The 22,981-nt window shown below is 46.9% G+C and overlaps 1 protein-coding gene across 6 annotated transcripts in view; it reads right to left on the reverse strand.

Moving 5' to 3' along the window:
* PMEPA1 (prostate transmembrane protein, androgen induced 1) overlaps positions 1-22,981 on the reverse strand; it is a 50,344-nt gene that overhangs the window by 24,195 nt on the left and 3,168 nt on the right. For 3 of the 6 annotated variants that reach the window (XM_051633234.1, XM_051633231.1, XM_051633236.1), the window contains exon 2: positions 9,925-9,963. The exons of the other annotated variants lie outside the window; for them this stretch is intronic. In XM_051633234.1, coding sequence (XP_051489194.1) covers positions 9,925-9,963 — 39 coding nt within the window. The remainder of the gene's footprint in view (positions 1-9,924; positions 9,964-22,981) is intronic. 6 annotated transcript variants of the gene reach the window in all.

Consider the following 22,981-nt stretch of genomic DNA (forward strand, 5'->3'; position numbering starts at 1 on the left):
AGAGCAGCCCTGAGGAACACATCAGCATTCGGGAGCAGTGCTGGGGACTCCACCATGTCTCCATCCCGAGGTCACATCGCTTCAGCTCTCTGGGGGGCTCTGGGACACATGCCCCCAGGCAGCAGAGCTGCAGGGGCTGCGCCGACAGGCAGCTCGCAGACGGGTGTTGAAACACAGATTGAGCAAGCTGGCCAAAGCCACACAGGTCATGACAGGGCTGTGACTGCCACCGGATTTCCTCAGCCCCATCCAGGGCTTTTCAGCACGACACCTCTCCCTCGGCGCCGTTAGCGTCCCTATCGTTTTGCAACTTCTGCTTACAAAAGGAGTGACCTTTCACAAGGTAAATCACTCCCACGGAACAAGGACAATCTTAAATTAGACATAATTATGCACCGCGGGAAAAAAAATATTATGCAAAATGCATGCAAATGCCCAGACACACACATTGCATTTGGTCACTGCAATATTAAAGTTCAGTTCTTGAACTGGTCTGAACACCACCAGATGGAAGCGAACGCATGTGCACACTCTCACACAGAGTTGTGAATTTTAATTTTAATTTTTTTATATTTTTATATACACACACCAGAGTGAATGGGGGAGGTGAGTAAAAACGCCCCGAATCTGACAAAATTCAAGATAATAAATTTACTTCCACCTCAGCTGTAGCAACAGCCTGAGAAAGGTTTTAACTCCTACGGCAGGTAACAGTGGAAGGCCTAAGTTTCATGGCAGTGATTTGCATGCTTTGAGTTGTTCAGCACACACAGGAAGAGAAGCTGCTCTTCCATGTAAAACCCAGCAGCGCCTGCTCAGCAGAGATGGTTTTCAGAGCCGAGAATGGGGCTGGGTTCCCATGCCCTCCTCTCGCTCAACTGTAGCAGGACAAGCCAAGCCCCTCCATCCCAATCCCCTGTAACATCTGCGTCCCTCCTGCCTGCCCCATTGTCCCCAGCACCCCCATCCCAACCCGATGCAGCCCCCAGACAAGCAGATTGATGACACGGGACGGCGGCGGAGAGCCGACCTGCAAGGTCAGCCCCAACAAAAGGCTTTGGGGGAGGCTGGAGGGAAGAGGCCACAGGGGCAAGGAGCCCCTCAGCTCACCCATCCCCTCCACAGAGGTGATTTCTAGCCCAGCTTTTGAAGCCACCTCCACAGGCCACCTGCCTGCAGGGATGAGATGCTCGATGGCGGGTGGCACGCGGAGCCGGGCGCGGAGCAGCAGCTGCCCTCCCACCGGGGTGAGCAACTTCGGGAGGACGGGGAATGGGTAAGAGCACAGAGGGGAGGATTATCCACGGACACAGCTTGTCCCCTTTTCACCGCATTTAACAATAAAGCAGTAGCTATAGCAACAGGGTTAATTAATGCATCTGATTTGCATAACTAAAACTCTGAACCCATTCAAACCTTGCTGATATTTTCATTCTTAAACCTGGCTTGCAAGGCTGTGCTCGTATGGCGAGGGGACCCCAAACAAACACAGCCACACACATGTGTTGCTACCCTTGCAGACGGACAGGTTCACCCAGGACATCGCACAGAAACAACCCACACTCCAAGCCACCCCTCCGCTGCAGCTTCTGCAGCGTGACCTGCCTGTGAGGCTCCAAGGGCTATTTGCTCCACACACCTTTATTCCCCCAGAAAATATTGCCATTTGCAAATATGCATGTGGAAAAGAACAGAAAAATGGGGAGTGAAGTATCCTTCAAAAAATAAATTGAGAGGGAAAAGTGATTTTCCGAGATGGAGGGGAAAAAAGCACATTCCAAGACAGAGGGGGTAAGCAGATAAGCAATGTAAAGGTTTCAGACTATCGTATAACCAGAGGGGGAAATGTCTTCCCACCACAAACATGCATCTGCATGATGTCTAGACAGTCATAAAAAGGGCAATTAAAGTACTCCAGGCTGCAGTAAGCTAATGTCTCCTCTCCCAGCCTAAACAGTTGAAACATACTGTACAAACTTTGAAAAAAAATTATATATATATAAATAGAGGATAGAAAGAGAAAGACAAGTTTGTAATGAAAAATATTTTGAAATTCAGTTTTAAATCAGCCAGTAAATAAATTCAACCTTCTCAAATCTTTGCCTTATAACATATCAAATATTCCGCCTGCGTCCTGTCTAGACTGCGATAACAAAGGGCATTTAAAGCCCTGCAAGATGCGCTGACAGAGTAGCCATTTAAAGATGCAGTATTGCTTTCTCCATCTAAAACGATTTGTCAGATGGAGTTAAAATGAAAATGGTAAGTAATCAGTCTGGTTCACAAGCATTTCAGAAGGAAAAAACCACAAAAACCCCACAGCTCATAGATATAAATCCCACTAAAATAATTCCAATGCATCATTCCAGTGGGACATGTTTAGCCTTTTTTTTTTTAATGGCATTTGCTTGTTTATATTTTGTTAATCTGAGGCATCACTAGATTTCTGCTGCACATGTATTTCTAAATAGGAGTGTATGGGGCTTGAAAAAGCCATCTCCAAGTATTAATTGATTTGACTGATATAGAACGATAACTTGTGGAGAGACACTATTCTAACTCCAAGGGTTAACACTGAAAAGGTATTTTTTTTAAAAAATGATTATTTACTGAAAAGCAAAAGAAAAGACTCTCATGTGAGTGAAACTGGCCAGTCTCTATCACTGATACAGTTCAGCCTGGGCAGTCACTGTCCCCAGGAGAGCAAGCGAGAAAGAAAAACTAAAGCAAACTACGACGGTGTGCACATGTTTTTTTTACTGAGAAAGGACAGTTTCCTGGAAAAGGCAAAAGCAGATCTAAGATATAATTCTGTCTAACATAAGAAATATTCTCCTCCCTTCCAGAGTTTTATCAGCTGTTGGAGAACAAAAATATAAAAAAAAAAAAAAGAAAAAAGGGCAAAATAGCTGATGAGGCTTAACAGGACAGCTAATGCTGCTCATGATGGAGCAAGCACCCCGCAGGCCTACAGCTACCCTAAGGGCAGCCACTTTTAACAAAATGCAAGACTGGCATTTAAAGACTTGATTTTGTTGTGACCCGACATGACCAGATGCCCCTGGGGAGGGCCCAGCCCTGGTCCAACTGCACCATACGGCTGCTTCTTGGGGGGAGGGCATGATGGGGAGTCACCCCTGGAAGTTCAAAACCAGGTTGACTGCAGTTCCTCTCTGCTCCTCACCCTATAGCATCCCACCACCATCTCACATGCACCTCCTTCTGTCTCCCCACCCTTGTTTCTTAATTATTATTTTAATAAGACTGTTTCCAACTTCACTGCTCATTCTGCAGTAGCCTCAGGGCTACAACTGTTCATTAGACAGAATTTCTGCTTTAATTGCAGTGACACAGATGTGTAGGTTATCTGGAAGAAATTACTAAAATGAGCAGTAAAGAATGGGGCTGGATGCTTTTCTTCCCTTATGGAGAGTTTAACTTAACATTATTTTCCCCCCGCACTCCACACAAGCAGCATCATTTGGTGCATCATGGGTTCACAGAAGAATTAACCCCAAACTTTTCCCACTGCCATGGTGCACACAGGTGTACTTTGGTCCCTTCCAACTCTTGACAATTCCATGATTCCCTGATTTCATGGATGGGGCATCCACAACTTCCCCGGGCAACTTGTGCCAGTGTCTCACCACGCTCACAGGAATTAATTTCTTCCTAATACCTAATCTGAATCTCCCCTCCTTCAGCTTGAAACCATTCCCCCTTGTCCTATCACTACATGCCCCTGTAAAAAGTCCCTCACCAGCTTTCCTGTAGCCCCTTCAGGTACTGGAAGGTGCTCTAAGGTGTCCCTGAAGCCTTTGCTTCTCCAGACTGAACAACCCCAACTGTGACAGCCTGTCTTCACAGGAGTGGTGCCCTGGCCCTCTGATCATCTTTTTGAGCCACTCCAGAATCACAACCCCTAGTGGGGCAGGAAGCAATGCCACCACTGCCCAATGGCTTGTCCCCATTTCCACACCAGCACCACAGGTGCCAAGACTGGAGTGGAAAACAGACTCCCTTGGTCACCTCTCACCCTCAGCAAAAAGGTGAATCACCAGACACAGAAATATGTCATCGCATCTGCTCAACAGCACCCAGACTTCAAACCCGCCACAGTTGTGCAGCTGTCAAATCAGCCATGAAGTTTACATGAACTTCCTCTGCAATTCATGTTGGCGAGAGCCAGACACATAATAGCCTTGGATTCATGGAGAAAGAGCTGCCAGTGTTATTGCTATTTAAAACCTCTTTTTGAGCTTCATACACTCATTCTTCACACATCATGCACATACACACAAAATGCAGAAGTGAGCCAGATCCAGAAGCATTTCACTTCACCAGGAGCACTGCCTGATAGTAATTTCAGGTTTTGGCTCACTGCTATCATTTAATAGATTTTAATTCAATAATAAAAAGTATGAACCTGCCAATCTTTTTTAATGTCTTCTTGCCAGGGAAAAAAGAAAAAAAAAAGAAAAAAAAAAAGAAACTTGCTATCAACTTACTTATCTTACCATTCCCTCCCCCTTAGCTCCCACCCACCCAGGTAAGGGGCTGCAGCAGTACAAAGGGACCTTCCACACCAGGTAAAGGCTGAGGGTGGGCTGGGGCAGGGGGAACAAGCAGATGCACTTTCAGGGTTCATTAAAGCCATTAAAAATGTCTCCATCAAAACTTGTCTTTGATTTAAAGAAGAGGAAAAAAAAAAAATCACAAATGCTTCATGGCAAAAAGTCTGCATTAAGGGAAAAAACCTCTCCTTTGTTGCTAGGGGACTTACTTGCTTTGTATCTACTGAAAACCTTTAAAATACCACCATTGCATTTTAACAAAACCCCAAGACTGAAGCATCTCATGTGCTAAAAATCAAGAGAGAGCACATCAGTTCCATCCTCCATTTGCTCAGGGCTCACTTCGTTTTGTATCTTGGTCCTCGATGCTTTTTGGCAGTTTGCTCTAGACTTACTGGCAAGGGCTAAAAGGTTTCTATTTAGCTGGTGTCAGCTGAGCATCTGTGCCTGCAAGAACTGGAGGGGGGTGATCCCGGCTGCATTTCAAAAACACATTTATTTTTGGGAGCTGCCACCATGATTTAAAATCTAAAGGTGTTTGGGTAGTGGGGTGAGTCCCTTCACTGCAGTCCCAAGTGGAGTGCCCAATTCCAGGAAGGCTTCCTGACCAGCAGAGGGAAAAGGATCTGGGAATGTTCCCTAACCTGTGACCCTGGTAACAAAAGGCAGGGAGAGCGTCTAGACCTCCAGTCTGACAGGGAGTGAAGGCGGGTATTGTGCTCGGGCTCACAGGGCTGGCTCAGACAAGGCAGGCACACAGGGCTGCGGGAGCCGTGCTGCAAAGCGCAGCTGCAGCCAGGCAGGCAGCACCCCAAACACACCGGGTTAGGCAGGGAGGCCACGCACAGCCCCCCCCTTCCTCGCAGGCACGGGGTTTACCAGCAGCTTTTGGAGCAGCTCAGCTCCCTGCACAGCTGGACACAGGGGAGATGGATTTCCATGCAGGTAAAGGTTGAGGGTGGGCTGGGGCAGGGGGAACAAGCAGATGCACATCCAAGGTTCAAGTCCCATCTCTGAATATGTCTAAAAGTCATTAAAAATGTCTCCATCAAAACTTGTCTTTGATTTAAAGAAGAGGTAAAAAATTGCACAAATGCTTCATGACATGGATGCAGGTCTTCCAGCCTGACCAGCCAGGGTTTCCCTTTGCCTCCATGAACCTCACTCACACCATGCTCACATTCCCAAATGCAACCACCCTGCAATTCCAGCTGCATGCAGATCATCAACAGGAGGGAAGAGAAAAAAAAAAAAAAGCTTCTTTCCACAGAGCCTTTATTTTTTGCTTTCCCTGCCTGTCTCAGTTAAAAGGGGACGAACCAAGATGCTCCCTCTCTGCCAAGTGTAGAGATCAGCTCAACATTCAGAAAAGCTGAAGTCAAGACCCAGCTCTACCATGTATTTCTTGTGCAACTCTGGACATGCCCCTTGGCTTCTCAGCATTGTAGGTCCCCACATACAAAAATACAAATACCCTAGATTAGAGCTGGAGGTAATGGGAACTGCATGAAGAGAAAAAAGACCTATTAAAAGCCCTCCTTCACCTCTGCCAGAAAGAAACACTATTACCCAGTACCTTAAAAGATGCATTAAAGGACAGAGAGCAGCCAGGGTTTAAGGACACCCCTGGCAGAGCCACAAGGGGAAGTGCTGCCAACCACCCTGGTGACCCCTCAGGACAAGGTTCTCCCTGGGGTGCTCCCACACCCTGGCCACGTCCTGACCATGCCCTGACCGTTCTGCCACAGGCAGTGGAAGGAGCAGCTGCCCCAAGCGCTGCCGGCAGACAGCAGGGCCGGTCCACTCCAACACATGCTAACATCCAGATCAGAACTTCTGGCAAAACAAAAATCATTAGTCTCACTCTTCCACCTCTTAAGAACAGGGTTTTCTGCCAGAAGATGACTCCAACCCAGCTGTACAGACAGTGAAACCAGAGGGACCCTCATGCACAGAGACATGGGCACAGGTACAGTATCACCCCTGCCATAAGCAGCACTCACCAGGCCAGGAGCACCCCTCCACCTGGGACCTGCAACCCCAGCACAACCAGCAGCCACCTGCAGGGAAACCTCCATCCTTCTGCTACTCCTAGGCTGGAGTTTTGGAGTTGCAGCCTGAAGCCAAGCAAAAACAGCCCCAGCAGCTGAGATACTTTGTAGAGCCATTAAAGGCCCACCCTCTTCTGATGAGAGGTGAAATACTAACAGCTGATAGTGAACACACTGAATTCAGAGCAACAGAAGAGTTTTATTATCCTGGTAGCCACCTGATGCCAGTCCTCACAAACACACCCTATCACATCCATATCTTTCCTGAAAGAAATATCCACACCATATCCGCACCTGAAAAAATGGTGAGGGACGGGAGTGTCTTCACTCCATCTCTTCTCCATCACTTCCTACCCCATTTTCAAAACACCAGCCCTCCTGTAACAAATCCCTCCCCAGGTCCTCCAGGTCCCCAAGGCCACTGAGGCACCAATGCTGCCCACAGAGCCAGGAACTGCAGCAGGACATGGTATGATGGCACCAGGGCAAGATGCCACACACCTGCAGTCACAGCAAGGTCCAGCCCAAACTTCCTCACAGCTCAGCACCTGCCATGGCAGCAGCTCATCTTCTGACAACTGCCTGTGATTTATTTTTGGTACAAATGCACAGGGAGACTGAAAGATCCTGCACTGGAATTTTATCAGCAGTATGCAGCTATGGAAACAAACCCATTTAGACTAATATAACAAAATGCCCAAACCCACAACAATAAAATAAAGAATTATGCATATGGCATTTTCACAGGGGAATATTGCAGCAAATACAGAGTGTGACCCAGCCTCTGGGAAACAGGGAAGGTTTGTGTGTCCACTTGGACAGGATTCACTCAAACCTCTAAGAAATCAGTACACAATGCATTTTCATCTCATTATGTATTTTGCCTTGTGAATTTTGTTTTGTGCAAACCCTCCACCCTGCCATTTGTTTTTAAAAAGACTGCATCTCCTCCTAAATCAGATGAGTGGCTCCTCAGTGAGGGCATCTCCTCTTCACCTTCTGTACCTTTTCCAAGCCACTTTCTGTGAGAGTCAAAAGAGCTGACACAAAACCCATCGGAAATTGCAGCACCCCATTTTGCTCCCCATGGGGAGAACAGCAGCACCCGACCCTGCCCCAGTGCACAGGTGTGGGCAGAGGCTCTGGGTCAGATGAACACACCCCCCCTGGGCAGGAGAGAGATCCACGAGTCATTTACAGGAATTCAAGAGTCTGGCATACACACTGGACACACCCAGGAGTCACCAGGCAGATGACGGAAGAGTTTAAAAGCCCAAGAAAACAATGCAATGAAAGCTAAGCCTCCCTTGAGCCGGTCTGGGGTGGTGCTCCCAGCCCATGGTTTTTGTTTTGACAACCCCCCCTCCCCGTCCCCCATGTTCAGGGCTTTAGCCCAGGGATGGGCGCAGCAATCTCTCCATGAGGGTCCTGGCTCCACAGGCAGCACCAGGGCGCTCGGGGAGGAAGTGGGTGTTGGAGGTGGCAATGTCTGGCAATACCAGCCCAGGCTTTAGCTGCAGACAAGGACCCAGACAACAAAGGCAAGGCAAAAAGCCACCTGATACAGGCAGACAGCGGCTTTCAGATGCCCAGGGAGATTTTCTGGGCATTCACTGGTGTCTGCAGACACAGCTTCTCACTGGGTGCACAATTAAGCCAGCAGAAAGATGGCTGAAGTGTCCTAAAATGTCCTATACCATACTGCAAATAGTATCCATCTCTTAAGATTAAAAACCGCCAAAGAATACAAGAGTGTGGCAAAGGAGCAAGCAACTGGAGACTGCAGGGAACAACTCTACAACAACAACAACAGATATTTAATTTTCTGTTATTTATGTTCTAAGAAAAGCACGTGTTTTCATTTTCACTTGCATCTTTTCCTTGCTCCCTGAGGCACAAACACACACACAAAACGGGACAGGGAAAAACAGGGAAAGCAGGAAAAGCAGCACAGATAGAACACATCCCTGCTCACAAGCTTTCCTAAATCACAGGACAAGAAAATGGGTGCAAGTTTTACAACAGTCGAGCAACAGCCAACACCTTTTGCTAGAGTGAAAATGCCCGGAGCTACACTGCTCAGAGAAGCATGACACTGGGACTCCCTCTGCCCGCTCAGCTTGTCAGCTGAAATCTGTCATTAAAGGTATTAATATAAAATTAATATAAATGAATCACTGACTGTTGCAGGATGCTTTCCCTGCGAGCTGGCATGAGGCTCGGGGGTTGTGTCTGCCCTGCACACACTGGCTGTTCCCCACCTCGGGCTCCTGCTGCTCTCTTGCCTGATATTTGCACCATGATAACGACAACGCTGCGGGTGGGACAGGTGCTGTCATAAGGATTTTTTTGCATAAGCAAGGGCTACTTTGCTGTGCAACCAAATCATGCCATCAGGTGCAAAATAAAGCAACTGAAGTAAATTTTTTTGGTGTTATTTTAGATCATGACTTCTGCTGATAGATGTTTGGTGAAAGCCTAATTAATTATTTGTAAGCATTATAAGCACGTTAAAGATCTGAACATGGTTATAAGCCAAGGTCATAAGCTCTGTTGATTTCCCAGGCTCTATAACAATTGATTAACCATGTATTAAAATAATTTATTCACCACTTGTTTTTATTTAGTCAGTTCTTCCCCAGCAGGCTTGGGACACCACATTTGAGCAAAGATGCCTTACTTTTGAGGTAGTCTCACAAACTCAGTTCTGAACAGAGAGAGAGAGACTCATAAATGTTACAACAATGTCTTTTTAAACCAGCAAAGGCTCTTTTGCAAACTGATTCAGCTCAAACCCAGCAGCCTGGGTTAACAGGGCTCCTGACACCTCGTTTCGTCTGTCTTGAACACGGGCAGCTCCTGCCACACTCAGCAGAAGTCTGACCATGACTTAAAAAGTCATGCCATGACTTAAAAAGATTCAGGTCGTCAAACTACTTTTCTAAGACAGAGCAAAAGTCTCTTTCCTCATTAGTTTGCCAGAGTAGCAGCAAAGGGAAGAGTACCTGCGCTTAAAAAGACATTCAGCTTTTGAAGATGATTCTACATGGAACAGCAGAAAAAAAAATCCCAGCCAGATTTACCAAAGTGCAGCCAGCTATTGACAGACAAAAAATACCAGGTTTGCACAATCATGGCTGCACCCACCCTGCGGAGCAGGTACCTGGTGCTCTCAGGGCAAGGCAACGTACCACCCGTTTCGTCAAGCAAGTAACCAGAGTGTTTATAGTACAGCAGCTGCAATCATGCAATCAGCCTTCATAATTAGATCTTGGCAACTCTTGAAATACTTCACTTACCCAGTTTACCTGGAAAGGTGCGACCTAAACATTCAGTGCCTGGAGACATTTGAAAGAAAAACAGAAAGCATCTGTCAGTGATGGGAGCCACCTCCAACCGGCTGCAACACACACCCCAGCGCCCCTCTTGGGGACACACTGCACATGAGCTCCCCCACAGCCAACCGTGGTTGACATCTTCACCCAAGCCTACCACCTCTGCAGCAGCCAGGAGTACCAAAAGCAATACAAGTGGTCTCACCACTCCTGGTAAGGACCTGACATGCTTTGCCCCCACCAGAAGCTGCAGCACGAGGTCCCGATCCTCTCCAGACATGCTACTGCCCCTGGACTGCTCGCCTCCCGTGCTTGCAGCCAATTTGCCTGATGACATGCTGAAGCCTTACAAAGGGTTGTGAAGTTTTTGGGATCACTCAGCCCACCCCAGAGACCTCCACCCCATGTCCAGCAGTGCCAGACTGCCTGTCCTGGCCCTGGGTAGCACTGTGTGCTTCAAGGAGCTGGTGGGCTATTTGTCATGTGCCATTTCCTCTGCAAACACACGTCGCTGAGCCCCACGTGCTGCTGAGCCTTGGTGAAGGCTCAGGGTTTCCCAACACCCCGTCCCCAGTTGGTGGCCAAGGCTGTGGGGTTCTAAAGAAAAATAACTACAGCAACATCTTGCATAGCCCCCCAGATGCAAGGCCCAGGAGATGTATTTTCAAGTGAGGAACAAAGCAGCAAAAAGTTTGGAATAAATGACAACTCATGACTTCTCTCTCGCACATCAGTGAGCAGTGCTTTACTACCTGCAGAAGTGATGAGCTGACGGGACACGGATCCCCCACCAGCACAACCAGTACCCAACAAGCTGCAAGCTACCTCAGGGGATTTCCCCAGAGCAAACCTGTGGATGGGACTTTTTAATGAAGCCCATAAGAACCGTCACTGATAATGGTTAATTGGTACTAATTAGTACCTGTCACAGTTTGATGCCAAAGGAATCCTACTGCCCTATAAAAAGTGGCCTTTAACCCAAGAGGCAGGGAGGCTCCCAGCACCAGACACCCTGAGCACCTCAGGTGCTCACACATCACTCCTCCCACTGCTCCAGATGCTGTGATGCTGCAGGTATCAGTGCGCGAGAGCAGGCTGAGAGGTTCCAGAGGTAAGATTAACTCATCATTCCTCCCAAATAAAGCTTTAAAAAGTTACTTTCCATCCACCTGAGAGGACAGAGATAAGCAACTTTTTAACCCCAGGAAAAGATTAAGGGTGAAAGAGTCACTGTAAATTACTGCAGCAGCTAAATAACAGGGGACCTGCAGGCTGGGAGTCAGCTTGGTGATTTTGAGTCACGCTGATTTAGAGGACAGAGTTCAGATGTACTGCAAATCAATGTTCTGCACACAGGAGGCATGAAACAGCAACTGCACAAACGTGAAGTGTCGCCTGGACCCACAAAGGCAGCCGAGAGCCTCCATGCTCGGGCACCGTGCCGCGATGGAGATGATGGCACCCACATGGATGGTGACAGCAGGGGAAGGAATTCTGCTGAGCAAAACACCAGCATGTGGCAACAAGCTGTGACCACCTTACGTCCTCACTCCTCCACAGCCAGCTCACTGCACAAAGACAAAAAAGGGGTAGGAAGACAAAAAAAGGGTGGGAAGCTTAAAAAAAAGTGGAGGCCAAAAAGCAGCGGGAAGCCAATGGGTAACTAGAGGCATTGAAAAAGTGGAGGCCAAAAGAGAGGTGGGAAGCCAAAAGAGAGGTGGGAAGCTGAAATGCGGTGGAAGGCCTAGGGAACAGCAGAGGTTCACAAAATCAAAGGCCACAAAGTCTTAGGAGGCCCAAAAAGTGTAGAAGTCAAAAGGAAAGTTAGAAGATGAGAAAGAGAGCCTCAGTGCCTGCAAGTGGCCTACTCAGGATCAGTTGGTCTCTGATTAGATTTCCAAAAGGGTGGAAAGAAATAGCTCTCCCCACACCCTGCTCCACCACACTGGTGATGGCCCCACCAGTGCCCTGTGCTGTACACACCCCAGGCGTGACACTCTGGGCAGACACAGCACATTGCCCCACCACGTGATGTCTCGCCCAAGACATTTTTTGGCAATGGCCTGGGATGTGTGGGAGAAGTGAGTCTGAACCCTCTGAAGTCAGGTTGGATTTTAGGATGCTGCTTCTTTCCTCTCACCTGGCTCCCAAGTGCTCACATTTGGCCTCTTGATTTTGTCTTCCATTCTGCCCACTTTCTAAATGCAAATGAGAATTTGCACTTAAAAGTCAGTGCTTGACTTGACCAGAGCCACCCTCAGCTCTCCTCCCTTCTTGCATATCTTCATAACTTTTTTTTTTTTAAGCAGGACTGGCTGAGCAGTCGGTGCATATTCCCTGTGGATCAGTGCCCGGAGCCCTTCTGCAGCCACAGTCCTGCCAGACGACTCCATGTGAAGGGTGGCTCATGCTGTCTGCCTACCAGCAGCAAGGAAGCAGTAATTATACTGGCTGGACCAACACCTGCTAGTGGTTTTGTCTTACACTGTGCAACCAAATAGGCTGCCAAGAAAACAAGGATGTACTTAGTCTGAACAGGTGAAAACGTGAAACAAGGGATGGAGCTGCCGCGTTTGTTCCACGATGCTTGTGTGCAACATGTGCTGGAAAATATTTGGTTTAGTTTGCAAAAAGGCTCCAAAAGCAGGTAAAAGCATTGCATGTACTGAAAGATGAGGGGGAAGGAAGAGGACTGTCCACCTCTGGAGCTCAGCTCCTGGATCCAACCTCATGCTGTGGTGCAGGGCATATGGATGCTCTTTGCTGGGCTGCAACACCAGCACCAAAAAAAGCCCTGCTTACCAGCAGCAGGGCCAGCTGAGTCCTGCTGAACCAGGCAACTGCAGGATGGCAGGTGGGACAGGGAGGGTGAATACCCCAGAGACCACGGGCAAAGACCCCAAAGAAGCACTCAGGCCAGCCTCCATCTTCGCTGCCTTTCTGCAAGACAGCAAAGCCAGAATCAGCTCCTAGCTGCACCACTTCACACCCAAAACACGCTCGCCCATAAAAACATCAGCCCCACCTCTCACAGCCTATTTACTGAAAGCCAGTAAACACTGAATAGAGGCAAAAGGTGTATCCCAGCAACATCTGGAATTTATCCCCTCCTTCTGCAAAAAAATATAATGCCCCAGTCCTTTTGAGAAAGAAAAGCAATTATATAGAATTATAATGCTGGAAGAAGATAGAGAAGAGCAGAGATTTTCTTTGAAACACTGTTTGGAAAATTAAAAGGGATAGTGTCAAAGAAGCAGCAAATCCTCTCTCATTTTTTTCCACCCCGTCTCACAGTGCCAGTCTTTACTCCAATGTGTTGGTTAAGACACTCATAGGAAAGCAACAGAGTTTTCATCCTTGGAAGACCTTTAGGAAGCTAGGAAAAAACCTACTCTAAGCCCTAATTGGGTGAAGACACGCCAAATTAATTTTTTTTCTCCCAGTTCCTGCTAGCAAGATTCAGAGGAGCCTAATTTTCTGTGGAGAAAAGCTACTTGGGGACCAGCTTTCCAAATGAGAACGGGTCAATTTTACCCAAGAGAGCCAACGCTCTGTCTCTCCAGACAGAAGAACGGAAAGGCTTTAAATATAGAAACAGGAAAGACTATCTGGATTAATATGAGGATGCAAGGTCAAAACACAATATCCTCCACTTCCTCAGGCTCCCGATCCCAGAATGGCTGGGTGACAGCCCCACAGCATTCCCTGGCCCCAGACATGGCCAGGGAAGCCTCATTTCAGGGGAAAACATTCCTCAGCCTTCCCTGAGGGGGGAAGCAAAGCAGTTGCTCTCACTCCCAGCCAACAGAATTGCTTCCAGCTACTAAATCACCCAACTTAAACGAACTGCATTGATGACGCTACAAAACAAAGCTGCAGTTCTTGGCACGTGCGCAGTTACAGGGTTACAGCTGCAGGAGTTTTGTATTTTTCACCTGTGAGTAGTTATAACCTTTGTAAGAGTCACCCCTTCCCCTGCCCGGGCCCAGCACTGGATGGCCAAGGGCTGCGGGGAGAAACTGAAGGGCAAGCACAGGACAAACGGCTGCTCCAGACACCTTTCAAACCGAGCAGAGCCTCAGCAAACAACAGGTGGGTCTGACTTTGCAAATGAGGGCAAGGCTGTTCCTAGAACTGGTCCCATTATTCGGGCTCCTCAACCTCCATCTCCTCAGCTGCGTGAGGACTGGATGCAGGATTTCATCAGGACATTAAACTCGGAAGCCATAAAAATCACTGTGCAAAAAAACAATTATGCCTATTTTCGTAACAGCCAATTTAAGCTTGTATTTAGGTCCCCTCACATACCCCTGTTACATAAAACATTTCTTCCACTTGAAGTGTAGCTTTCTAAAGGCCATTTTGCTTAATTTAATAGATGCTTAACGTGGGTCTGCAAATCTCTAGAAGCGTAACCATGGAAGACACATGGCTGCAAGATACAGCGTGATCCCTTCCAGAGCAAACAGAACGGGAGGGGATGAAAAGCATCTCCAGACCCATGAACCTGCTGCGACTGGAGTGCACTTGTCATCTGAAGAGCAGCAAAACCCCACAGTCAAGTCAAAAGAGAAATTCCTGAACATCTGCACATGGCTGTTAACCAGCTCAAAACCAGCCAGTGCTGTGCAGGCTGCACGGCAGGACAGATCCTTCCCTCGATGCATAACCAAATTAGCTGAACTGAGCCCACTCAGCCATGCGTCCCTCAGATTTGAAAGAGCTACTTTCTGAACTTCGATTAAATTAAGTTCAGACATCTTTGCCTTTTTTTTTTTTTTTTAAAGAAAAAAGGAAAAAGCTGCACTAATAGAAAGCTCATAGTGAATCTATTCAATCAAGGCTGTCCATTACATTTATTGTTCCTTACAATATAGGCCTGGATGGCAAGTCAATGGATGTTAAGAAGTATTTATCAAGAAAACCCAGGAGAATGATGAGGATTAAAAGCTATCAGCGAGACAGAATATGTTTGTAACTCCATAGTTTGCTCTGTGCCTCGCTCGGAGCAGGCAACACCCCCGCCAGAGACTTCTGCTCCCCTTCCTTATTCTGAGCCCATCTCTGGCACATCAGTCTACAGGACAGCCAGCACCTGCACTCACAGCAAAAGCTGGAAAAGGTGCTGTTTGCATATACTGCTATGAATAAGTCACACTAGAGAAATATAAAACATTAATTGCATTACACACCAGTGATCAGTATCATTAAGTGCTACACACCTCATGTGTGTCTGAGCATGCTGGAGAGGGAGACACTGAACTCAAAAATGCATCTTCCAATTCAAGCTAAGTCCCATTACAGTAATGTAACAATAAAAGTGAGATTCCTGTTTATTATACAGGAAATTATTGCAATTTAAGATAATTTTACTTGATTCATTTGTGTGAAGCAAGTGTCCATAAATCATGCTGTTCCTTAACTGTATCAAAGGCACCACCTAACAGGCCAAGGTGCTTTCAGAGCTCAGTGCAGAAGAGCCTAATCTGTATATGCTGCTGTCAGTTATTGAAGCCAAGAGGCCACCCTTAGTAAGGTGGAATAATGGTGGTGGAAAGAATGGAAAAAAAACAAAAAAGCAGGACCTACTCCTCCATGAAAGTAACTGAGACATCTGCCTTCAACAAAGCCAAGCCCTTGCAGGCCAGGCCAGTGCAAGGAACACTGATGTTTCCTGACTCCTTGCACTGACATTTATGAAGAGCAAACAAGGAAACCCAGCCTGGTTTCAGGTTCAGAACGTGTAACAAGAACAAGCTCAGCCCTATGTAATTTCCACTGCTGAGCTGTGGGTTTTGTCCCCATGGCTCTAACAGCACCAAGGGACACACAGCATGGGAGGGTGTGGGAAGCTCAGGGAACAGATTCCCTTGGGGGGGGATTGTTTTCTTAAATAAGAAATAACACTGTTAATCACAACATTAAACACCAACCACGAAGGGGGAGAATTTCCAAGTTTGCTCAGCACAGCGCCCAGCAGCAGACCCGCTGGCAAGCAGCGGCAGCAGCTTCCCAAGGGACTCGTCCTCAGCAGCCAAAGCCATGGGTGCTTTGCACATGGATGGAAGAAGCAATGAGCAAATTCAGGAGGATGGTTGTAGGGACTCAGGCTTGGAAATGTTAGTCTTAACGCTCAGCAGTTAGACGTATTTTGGGAATTCATCCAAATGGCACTGCTTCCTTCCCACTTGCCCTGCAGGTAAATCGAGCATGTGGGTTACACAATCTGTTGACTTAAATAAAGCAAGGGCAGAAGAAGAAAGCTGTTCAGACATCAGGAGAGGCTCATCAGTCCTGTGGGCAAAAGTCTGGGTCACTTCCTCCTCCACAGCACACTCGGTGCGTCAGCCAGGGCCCCGTCTCCCTCCGAGAGAGCGCATGCAGTGAGGGTGCAGCAGAAATGGGCACAGTGTTCAAAATGTCAGTAAAAGGACAACGACGTGTTGCCAAATTCTTCCATGTTTTTGGCCAGCACAGATGCTTAAATTCAATTTACAGAAATTTGAGTCCATGAGCTCTGTGCTCCAGTCAAGTCCTTTGAAATCAAACACAACCAAGCAGTGACTGCATGAGTCTCCCAGGGCTCTGGGGGACAGGGCTACAGCTGCTCCCAAACCTCAAGGTGTGGGTCCACCTGTGCCTCCAGCTTGCCTCTGAGGCAACGCTTACGCATCCTACAGACATGGGATGTTTCTACAACACTGTGATGCCACCATGCGCTCTGCAAGTAGCAACATCTTCTTGTCGGATACAAGTATCTCAGGTGCAAAACCAGCTGCAATGTGCAAGACTGAAGAGCAGGCAGGCAGAGGCAGAAAGCAATCCGGAGCAAGCCTGCCAGCTGCCCTCAGCTGCACACCCTAGGAGCGCTTCTTGCCCCTGATATTTTCCATCACCAGTCTCAAACTCCCCTTTCTCACAACCAAACCCAAGTGCCAGCTCCTGGGCTCAGCTCCTCCACTTGCGAGCACAGCAGGAGAAAACTGCCTCCCTCAAAGGAAAAGGCTACGGCAACTCTGAGGCAGCTGCAGCCAAAGCTCTTTTGTTATCAGAGCTACAAAGGGGAAAATTAATTCTCACAATGAGTGAAATTGGATGGAATTAGAGGAAGGCAACCTCGTAAGATGCAGGTTGTCTTCCCTGAGATTAAAGCACTGAAAAATGCATTTGGAAGGAAAACCAACCCATCTGACCACCACTGTCTCTACTAAGATGTTGCATTCATTCCGCATGGTATGCAAATGAGAAACCCTACTGCTGATCATCAACGGCAATTTCATTAAGTATTAGACCAAATTCTGCATGTAAAGCATATAATGACCAAGGTCTGCAACAGCAAAGAGATGGACTTTGCTCCTACAAATATCCATAGTGCAAGTTAATGTCTAAATCTCAAGGAAGGTAGAAGAGACTACCGTAGCAGTCATGTTGGTGAGCTCCTTAGAAGGCAAGCTAGACACCCAATCCATCTCTCATATCAGCCTGATGTTAACATTTAAATAGGACCTACTGTTGTGATCTTTACCAATGAGCAGATGTGGGTTTGAGTAATGGTTAGTGTTACTTAACTGGTTATATTCACTAATGCAATTGACACCTATTCCATCATCCTTCATACACCCACTTCTTTCTCCGATACCATAAATAGATTAGAAAAGTTTCTGCAGATGGCCATGACCCCATTTGTTTGTGCACTTAGCCATGTATGAATCACTCTTGGCTTGTAGCAGCACTCTGGAATTACTGAAAGATAACTAGTCGGCACAGACACCAATAAATGAATCATGCTTTCCACAAGACCAAACCTTTGGGCTTTTACAGACTCCAATTACAAAGTAAGAAGAAAAGAACAAAGAAATTACTCAGTCTATTTGCACAAAGTCATGCAGAGTTGATTCATAGTTTTACAGAATTATTAGAGACAATCATTTGTAGGGGGTTAGAGTAACAAACCAGCTACTTAACATACTGAACAGAATGAAGAGATAAAAAAAAAAAATCCCCGATCCACGTCCTGCATATATTCTAGAAAAGTAATATTGATTTTTGTGCAAGTACCTCTTTTTATTCTTGGTATACTCCAAGCCTGAGGGTTAATCTGCTTTCATTCTCCAAGGCTAAATTTTGCTTTGCTGGGTTGCTTGGGCCAAGTTTGCAAATGTGGGAAATCCTGTTGCACCTGCTGAAGTGCACAGACCTCAGGCCAGCAAACCAGCACAGGCACAACGCCTGTGCACTGCGGGCACCAGCAGGCTCTCATGAATGGACGGGAGGACAGCAAAAGCACCTGCCTTTCTAAATGCACATTTCTGAATGTGTACTGCAAGTGAAAAAATAGCCAGTCTGAGACATTTTATTAAAGGTATGTGTGAGACTGAATCCACTAGACACAAATGTGTGAACCATCTGAAAGCACTGGGGACATCTACCAACACTGACAACTTGTAAGGCAAGCTTCAAAAGATGTGCAAGGTATCTTTACGAAATGCCACAGCCTGTGACAACACTAACAGCACACAGAGAAAAGGACACCCTCTTAGAGGGAACATAAGCCTAGTCTTGTACCAATGAGAAACTGGAAGTCTGACTACTTGGAGAAAAAAGGGAATACTTTATAGATTACGACCTTAGCAATGCCACCTTGCTGTATGCAGTGAAAAAGTAGAGTGAAGTTAGAAAAATCTAAAGGTGATGGTGGACTTGGTGCCAGCCTGAGCCTGCAATATGCACCAATGCACTCTGGCTGTAGCATCTCTCAACGTGTCAGCTGGATCTACCAGTCTCAGGGCCACACATCCGCCAAACCAGCACTCCGTACCAGAGGGATATGCAGAATAACAAAGATAGTGTCCAACTGAACAAAGTCACTGACAGCTTGGAAAGAGATGCAAGTTAAATGTACACACGATGCTGCTTGTCTAAGGCCTTCCAGTGATGCCACCCTTTATATGTAACTAAAGATCCAACTTCACAGGCTAATTTAGCTTGCAAATGAAATGTGTGCCCTCTTCTACACACCAGCTGAACTCGGTCCACAAGAAGCAAGCTGTCAGCCTGGTACAGCTTAGAGTCACAACTCAGGAAAGGCCAAAAACAGCATCAGAAGAGCTACCACAGCTCTAAATCAATTTGGGAAAACTTGCTTATTTGTCCTCACCCTTAAGGCTGCTATTTCCTGACAGCAATAAACTCTACCTCATGCTGGCTACAAGAAGGAAAGATGCTATGCAATATTTAAATGAAAATCTTAAGACACATTCACAGTTCCATCCTATTCTATCCATGCTATGTAAATTAATGCAACAAGGTCTCCTGTACAAGAATACACAGGCAACAACAACCTTCTCCCTCAAACAAGAGATAATCTGAGTATGTTCTGCAGATAGAAGGGGAATAAAAAGGTTCCCAGCAGCACCACTTCATCAGCACCGTGTCATCTGCAGAAAGCTTGAGTCACTAGAACCAAGGTCTTGAGGTGCAATGCAAGACTAAACAAACGAATGCATGTGCTGAACAGTGACATGTCTTTTAGAAAGAAAAAAAAAAGCTAAATCAGGAACCTGCAATATTGGGTGGATGCTTGTAGGTAAGTACTGTACAACATACTGCAGAAAAAATGCTAATGCAAGCTTAGGTTTCACACTGGAGATATTTCAAAAGATTTGCAAAGCTTTGATAATATTTAACATGTCTACTAATTTCCTTTTTGGTGTAATCATAAATTTACCACAGTAGCCAAAAGATCTGGGATGAACTACAAGTTCTAGCTGGCTCTGAAGCCAACAAGAATGTGTGCAGTTACTATTTTCTCTCAAAACATACCTCTGCAAAACTGACTTAATACGAGAAAAGAAATTGTGAAACTGTCATTACAAAGAAGCATTTAAAATGCAGATCAAAGTGCTGCCTTAGAAGCTGTATTCTTTGCCAAATCATCAAAGGTCTCTTTACTCTCAATAGCTCCCCAAATCCTCTGATTTGGATGATAAACTTCTACAGCTGAAATGTATCTGCTTTAAAAAAAAAACAGACATAAACCCCAAACCCCACAACTCCTTTCTCTGGTTACCAACTATTTAATTAACCAGTTCATTTTGAACTGCGTTTTTGTATTCCTAAATCAATTAACTTTCACTAATGCGTTTATGCCCGTACACACACACAGACACTACCCTGATGCTCTTCCAAGTATTGAGAACTGTCAGCTCTCAGAGGTGTACACGTATATGACCTCATCCTGAAAGAGCTGAAGTGCCAACAGCCCAGGGAGCTTATTCCTGCCACAATAGCTCTGTCCTCAGCACCAGCACTGCTGTTACACCGCTCTGTTGTGCCTGCACTCGCCCATCACTCCTCAAGGAGACCACTATCACATTTAGTTCAGCAAGGAAGCAGCAATGCACCATCCCACATAATCAGCTCTGAAGGATGGAGACGAGGGGTCAAATCCTGCTCTCACAGGGGCAGCCTTTTCTTGAAATCCTCCCTGTTCCTCTCTGGGGCCAGACTCGGCCACACTGCTCGCAGCTGGAGCAGGTCTCTGATGTATTTCCTCACCTGGGATCTGCCCAAGTGACCTACCTTCCTGCCACCCAAAATAATTATAAAATAATCACCCAGCAATTTAGTCACACAGACAGGAAGAACACCGTATAAACATCCCCATCAACGTTAATGATTCTTTTGCTTTATGGACGTCTGGGAGTGTGCTCATGGTGTGAACCGAGCTTCCACTTAATTGCAGCAAAGTGGCCCTTGTACCTCTCCTTGCAGGCTTTCCAGCCAGGCTCCATTACTTTGATGAAACACACCAACAACAGATGCACCATGTATGGGAGAACTTGAGGGATCTGATAAGACAAACCACACACAAGGATCTCCTTCCAGGAAGCAAACTGGTAGTCATTTTTTACAAGAAACTCTATTGTAAGTAAGTGAACTTTTTTACCTAATGAGGGTTACCAAATTCTGATGGTTGCTGTTACCTGAAACTAGACCAACAGACAAGACTGTACAATGAGTTACTCAGGAAAGAAGCTGGATTGTAATTGCTGTCTATTAGTGACACCATGTATTTTGGTACTTCCCTTGGAAAGGTCTCATGTGCATCCGTTTATAATTTAGGTTTACAAATTAATTCTAAATCTGGATTTATCTAGCCACCATCAGCCAGGAAATCTAAAAATATTAGTATATTTGGTGAGCAACGGCAAAGAAAAATAAGTAAGAACATACATTTTTAGGTAGTCTTCTCTCCATCTGCAAAGCAGACAGCAGTAGTTTAGGATAACTCAATATCCTGAAAATTTAGAGGTGACCCCAGACCTGACCTTGGGAATTCCTGCTTCAAGGAAAAGAATATAGTTGCTGCTTCCCACACACTCTTCAGTGCTGTTCTCTCACAACCAGGATCTGAAAGTATACTAACCAAATAAAATTAAGGCATCCAAAGGCTTATTCAGGGGGTAGGGATACCTTCATGGCAGAAGGTAACCTGACATACTGTCCAAACATCCTCTTCCAAATATACCCTCATACTGACTGAAAAGGATTAGCCATGCAATGTCTGCACTCTGCATTATACATGATCACCTCTGATTATACAGGATCACCTCTGGTGCTGTGTGTGCTGGCCCTGCTGTGCAGCACAATGCAATCCAGGTGTTCACCCAGAGGAAAAAAAACAAAGTTTGACTATCTTCCCCCCATTTTCTCCTCTGCGTCTTTTCATTCTCTCATTCAATACCGATTATAAAACACTAAGATTAAAATCACTGCCTGAAGGCACAAAATAAACTGTAATTTTAAGACCCTTGTGCTCTCCAGGCTCAGTTCCCTGCTGCCCTATGCATGAGAGGTGGGACTCAGAGCTGCGACCACAGACTGGCAGGACCTCCAAGGACGGCCAAAGGCACACATGGACAGTCCTTAGACCACCATAAGCAAAACCCACCCGTGCTCCATTTTCCTGGGTCGTACCCTGGGATGCTGATCTCAGCAAAAATCAGAGCTGGTCACGGAGAGGCAGCAGAAGCCAGACATGGGGACCTCCCTTGGCTCGACTTGGAGTCAAACTGAGGTACCACAAACTGAACACACTGTGCAAACACCCTCTAGCTTGCTACAACACTGGTTGCAGCTCTAGCTTCTCTCTGTGTTCCTACCTCCTGAAGAAAATCCTGCAGGGGGGAATAAAGAAATACATGGTTATTATCCACCCTGCCCTGGAAGATGCCTTAGCTGCCATTGACACAGTGTCAGGAAAGAAACTTATTTGCCAAAAAAGCAGTCTGAAGTGCAAGAGAGACATGATCCCTGTTTGAGCCATCTGTGTTTGGTTTGTTATTAAACCAAAGAATGTGAAAACCTAGAAGTCCTGCTTGGAGAGAAACGCTCTCTCACGGTTCGCTTGCCCAGCCAGCGCCGGGCACGTCGCTCGGACACCGGCACCCGAGCACTGCTGCCAGCCAAGGGGAACGGCCTCATCTCCCCAGGGAGACCTAACGACATCTCTTAAACTCCCAAATGCTTCGGCTAACGTTACTTCACGAGCAAAGCCTCTGCCAAGAGCCACCCAGCCCAGAGAGAGAGACCTGCCCTCATGCCCCACGGCTGAAGTCATCCTCTCACAGGGACACCCGGGTGCCTGCAGAGGCAGGATCCCCATCCTTGGCACCTGGACCCTCTGGAGAAGTCCCTGGGGGTGTGAAGCAGCCCTGGTGCAGGCATGAGGCCCCCTCACTGTGGGAGAGGGCAGGAGCTGGCAGGTCACACCGACCCCACCGGCAGCAGGAGCTGAGCTGCCCTGGGCGAGCACGCAGGGGAGGCAGGGGAGACACGCCACCCCGCTCCGCTCCCTGCGCCAAATAATTAGTTATTTACAGACTCTTCCGCCACGACAATCACCCCTGACCTCTTTCACCCAGCCGAGGCGATTAGAGACCACTGCTGCAGACGTCTGGCTGCTTAACACCACCCAGCATGTTGGCACTACAGCCGCGGCGGCGGGTGAGACTCCGCA

The sequence above is a fragment of the Apus apus genome, chromosome 15 (genome assembly GCF_020740795.1).
Source record: "Apus apus isolate bApuApu2 chromosome 15, bApuApu2.pri.cur, whole genome shotgun sequence".
NCBI lineage: Eukaryota > Metazoa > Chordata > Aves > Apodiformes > Apodidae > Apus > Apus apus.